At 39.6% G+C, this 5,048-nt stretch overlaps 1 protein-coding gene across 1 annotated transcript in view; it reads left to right on the plus strand.

The window, feature by feature from the left end:
• parvaa (parvin, alpha a) overlaps nt 1–4,746 on the plus strand; it is a 13,570-nt gene extending 8,824 nt beyond the window's left edge. The window contains 2 exon segments of the mRNA XM_080002359.1: nt 1,195–1,267; nt 3,786–4,746. Coding sequence (XP_079858485.1) covers nt 1,195–1,267; nt 3,786–3,862 — 150 coding nt within the window. The 3' untranslated portion in view covers nt 3,863–4,746.
• Nucleotides 4,747–5,048: the final 302 nt, after the last annotated feature.

Genomic DNA, 5,048 nt, shown 5'->3' on the forward strand with positions numbered 1-5,048 from the left:
GCCTCAGGACCAGCTGACTGAGGGGACTCTTCTCTTTGTTCATCTCTTGGCTTTTCAGGGCTTTATAATGATAGGAGAGGGGGTCGCTCGTTTTAAGGGGTTTCCGGAATTTAATGGCTTTTTTCTATATGAATTATTACTGGGTATTGGTCTATTTCTGCCCTGCATGCATTGTTTGGAGTTTTCCTCTGGACATGGAGGATGCTCTTACTTCTTTATTCTGCATGCAGGATTTCTATTGAGTGTCCCATTTTCCAAAATCTTTGTTTGAAAGAGGACCCTGCACCTCACTCCCATAAATTGCAATAGGTTCAATAACTGATAGAACTGATGATATTTTGAGCCAGGTCCTAATTGGGATGCCAATATGTACTGATTTTTTTTATGGCACAGAAGGCCCTTGTGGCTTTCTATTTCAGTTAATTTATGGCCAAAATAAAAGTTCCAGTAAAAGTGATCTTCAGCCCCAGGTATGTATATGTCATTGTCACATTGTTGTATTTGATTTGTTCCTCGGAGGTTGAAGTTGAACTTGGTTCCCTGACATCTTGGCCTTCTTTGGAATATCATCACTTTGGTTTTTTGGGGGTTTACTGCTGGGGCCCAGGTCTGGCAGAACTGTTTTTACAGAAGCAGCTACTGCTGTAGGACCTTCTTCAGGCGGCAACAACAGAACCAGGTCGTCTGCATAAACATTACATTACATTTAGTCATTTAGCAGACGCTTTTATCCAAAGCGACTTACAATTGTTCAAACACCGATGGACACAGCCATCAGGAGCAATTAGGGGTTAAGTGTCTTGCTCAAGGACACTACAGCATGCTAGCAGGAGGAGCCTGGGATCGAACCAGCAACCTTTAGATTACTAGACCACCAGCTCTACCGCCTGAGCTACCATCCCCTGTTAGAAAATAAAGAAATAATTTAATTTCAAAGTTGTGTAGGGTGAGACAAGATGCATATGATTGTTCCAAATTTATTTTCCAATTCATTGATATAAATGTTGAAGAGGGTTGGGGAGATTCAAGTTGCCCTGGGTCACTCCACACTCTTGCGTTAAATTTGCAGTTTGTTTATTTTCAATTTTAATTGAACATTTAGTGTTTGAGTACATAGATTTGATTAAATTGTATGTTTGTATGTCTTTCCTCTCTCTCTCTCTCTCTCTCTCTCTCTCCCTCTTTTTTTGTCAGGTCCACAATGTGTCCCTCTCTTTTGAGCTGATGCAGGACGGAGGTCTGGAGAAGCCCAAGCCCAGGCCCGAGGGTAGGAGTCACTTATTTCAGGCTCAAGTTTCGGTCTTAATTTTCATTGATTCATATTTGATTTGTGTGCGGTCTCTGCCTGGGTTACACGAAAAGCACTGCAGAAAATCATTGTCAAAAAAAAAAGACCAAACTAAATGAATGAAGCAAAATTGTCAGCTAATGGGTTGAGATGATGTCCCTTGATAATGTTACTTAAAAAGAAGAAAATAACCTTATAGTGTCATTAAACAGCCCTTTAAACATTTAGTACTGTTTGATGGGTTATTTTATTATTCTTAAAATAAGGAAAGCTGTCTTGAGATCTCTTCTGTCAGAGTGGAGAGCACCCAACGGCTACTATCCTCTTTAATAATTTTTTTTTTTTTTTTCACTTAAAGAAATAAGCTTTTTTTTTGGTCCGCATTTAAACTGTTGAAGACGTCTTTTCTCAAAGCAAACTGAGTAATCTTATACACACAATGTTAGGCTGGGAATTTTTCGTTCAATGGGGGGAAAAATGCGACTTATTGCTTATTTCTAAGGTTTTCTGCCATGTTAAGATTTCATATTTTGTCCGGTGAGTGTAGAGTGAAGTGTGACACAAAGATATAAAAGAGGTGGTGCGCTTTGAACACTCAACTTGGAGTGCACGCAGCTGACCCTGACGCTCACCTTCCTGCTTTAACAAGCATTCTAAAATAGAAAAATCTCTCATAAGCTGAAAGAAGTTGTCTTCAGTATATTGTGTGTATAGGTTTTAATCGCATAGGACTTGCTGAAAATGAATTTGTGGCGTCTATTCACTTTCACAACCCAACAGGGGTTGGAATTTTAGCTTTTAGCTGAATAGGCATGTTGAAGTTTTTATGAACAGTAAAGTTTTTGTTTAGTCCTATTCACTAGCTGAAAAACGATTATTGATATTGTATTACGCATTTAAAGGTTAAGTTCGCTATTTTATGAATGCAGTCCAATGGGGTAGTTGTGTAAGCGGTAAAAAAAAACATTAAATCTACTTTTAAAAGATGGGACGCTCACTATATAGTCAGTCTTTAAATGTTATACTGAGGGGGTCGGTTATCAGGTTTTTCAGGATTTTATTAACTCTTGCAGTTCTGCAAATCAGCTCTTTTGGCTACATCGATGCTAACGCAAGAGACTAGAAACAGGAAGCTGTGACGCTTCCTACTGGCCACCTACTGTAGCCAACGTCAAGCTTTGGATATATGGTGTAAATTGCAAAAAAAAAAAATCGCCCTACAATTGGTCATAAAAACTTGTTGCAATATGTTCAGAAAAATGTGATATTACTGTTCAAAACATGTGAAATACACTGAGAAACACTATGAGTTTCCTGTTTTCCTAAATGGAAAGAATTTCAAGGCTTAAAGTCTCACGCTAACGTCAGAAACTAGAAACAGGAAGTTCTGGCGCTTTCTACTGGCCACCTACTGTAGCCGATGTCACTGTGGTGTGGGGGTGGTGTGATTTAAGCAGCCGCACCTGTCTTGATGTGACAGTTCCCCTTCCCACACCGCACCCAAGTGGCTTTTCCTGCGCTCGCCGACACGGACACCAGCATGGATGTGAAGGACGAACCGGCTTATGGGCAGCATGTAATATGCCAGGAGCAGATGGAATGTGTCATGACCAGAGCTCCCCTCCAATGCATGTGTAGGGATGTGTGATTTAACCTGGGCTCATCGATTGCTCTGATGGGCAACAGGTGCACAGCCACCCCTTATCCTGGGCCCAAATTAACTAGACCCAAGACAGGTATGGCTGCTTAAATCACACCACCCCCACACCACAGTCACGCTTTAGATATATTGCGGCAATTACAAAAATATTTTTCATAGTTAATAGGTAATAATAATAATAAAAAGGTGTGTTTGCAATTTGTTCTTAAAAGGTGATATTACTGTTCTGCGTGGTGCAGGAAGCAGAGTGGGTCGTCCAGTAAACAGAGGGTTTCTGGTTCGATCTCCGGCTCTTTCCCGGCAGCGCGCCTAAGTGTCCTTGAACAAGCCACTGATTCCCTAACTGCTCTGGATGAGCAGGTGTGCGCCTTGCAGGGTTGCCACCAGCTTCCATGTATGAATGTGTGTGTGAATGTGAGGCATGTATTGCATAGAGCTTTGAGTGGTCGCAAGACAAGAAAAGCGCTATATATTTTAAGATGAAGTCCATTTACATTTACATTTTAAAAGAAATACACTGAAGAATACTATCATTCAAGTTTCACGTTTTTGAAAAGGAAAGCTTTTTCAATTCAATTCAATACAACTTTAATAATCCCTGGAGGTCAATTCGATTTTGGACACAGTAAAAACAGACAAGAAACAGACACAGACAGACAAACCAGTGCTATAGTAAGGCTGGGAGTGCAGTATATGTTAAAGTGCTCCAAATAAACGTTTGGAGCACTTTAATAAGGCCTTGGTTGAAAAAATAATAAACCTATCGTTTAGTCTGGACAATTTTGCTAACTTGCCACTGGCTGATGATGTGTATCTGTATCTGTTTTCCCTGTCCAGATATAGTGAATTGCGACCTCAAATCGACCCTGCGCGTCCTCTACAACCTCTTCACCAGGTACAGAAACGTGGAGTGAGCCCCATCTGTCACAAGAGGGAAGGCATTCGGCGACGGACCACATATTGAAACTTTTATCCAAGCATGTGTCTTATTTTATTCCTTGGATTTTACTTCCAGAGGAAGAAAAAAACAAGAACTGTTTATTCCAACTGCATGCATCACATGACGCTATACATTAATTCCACAAATTCCAGCTGTTCCAGCATCTATATTTTGTTTACTGTTGCTTATCCATTTGTTTTGCTATAATTGTACATTTTGAAATTGCTTTACCACTCTGCATTATGTATGAATAATAGGAAAAGAAATCTTAAATTGATTCACAGTTCATTCGAGAATGTCTCTTTTTCCTTGTTGCGTCCATCTTTATCAATATTTTTTTTTTGTCACATCCATTGTGATTGTATGGGAATGTAACCTACTTCTATGCCATTTAAAATGAATTGCACATTAAGGCCCTGGTTTCTATTTGCTAAATGAGCATTTCACTTTTTTATTATTATTTTTTCTTTTGTGAATTTGGTCATCACCTGGGTAGCATGATGTGCGCACGCCAAGAGGAACTGTGTACAAAAGAAAAGTGACCAAAGCTCCGTTGTGGTGTGTAAATGTAATATCCCAAGAACACAACACAACACTGTCAGTAACACATCCCCCTTTTTCTGTAGTCTTCCATTTTTTGCAGTTTTTTTACTCCAATGTGAAATTCTAGCTTGTTTAGCCCTGTATTGTAAGTATGTGATGAAGTAGTTCTGGAAATCACGCAACTTCTGGTATTATTGCTTTCAATTACTCATAAAATAAACCTCAATATAGTAAAACTGCGCCATGAATTGACTCAATTTACGATCCAATGAAATGAAGCAGTGAAATATCCACCATTTCTGTCACTTTGAAGGTTTTCTACAACCCGGGTATGGATGACTCGATAATAAAAAAATAATAAAAAAATGTTTAAGTCCCTGAATTAACCCCAATAGCCAGAGTAAACACAAATTAATTCCTATTTTGAAGGGGGTTGGACGTTGTTCCATTGGGAGAAACTGTCGACAAATAAAAGCCCCGCAGCACGTGACCCCCGAAGTACAGTCAGTTTCAATAGGTGGAAGGACGTCGAGTTAGTTCACAAATGATGTTTTGTTGTCACAAATTACACTCGAATGAGCTTTCAAAAAAAGTTGATGCGGACAGAGATGGCCCAA

This window comes from Zeus faber, assembly GCF_960531495.2.
Source record: "Zeus faber genome assembly, chromosome: 6".
Lineage (NCBI taxonomy): Eukaryota > Metazoa > Chordata > Actinopteri > Zeiformes > Zeidae > Zeus > Zeus faber.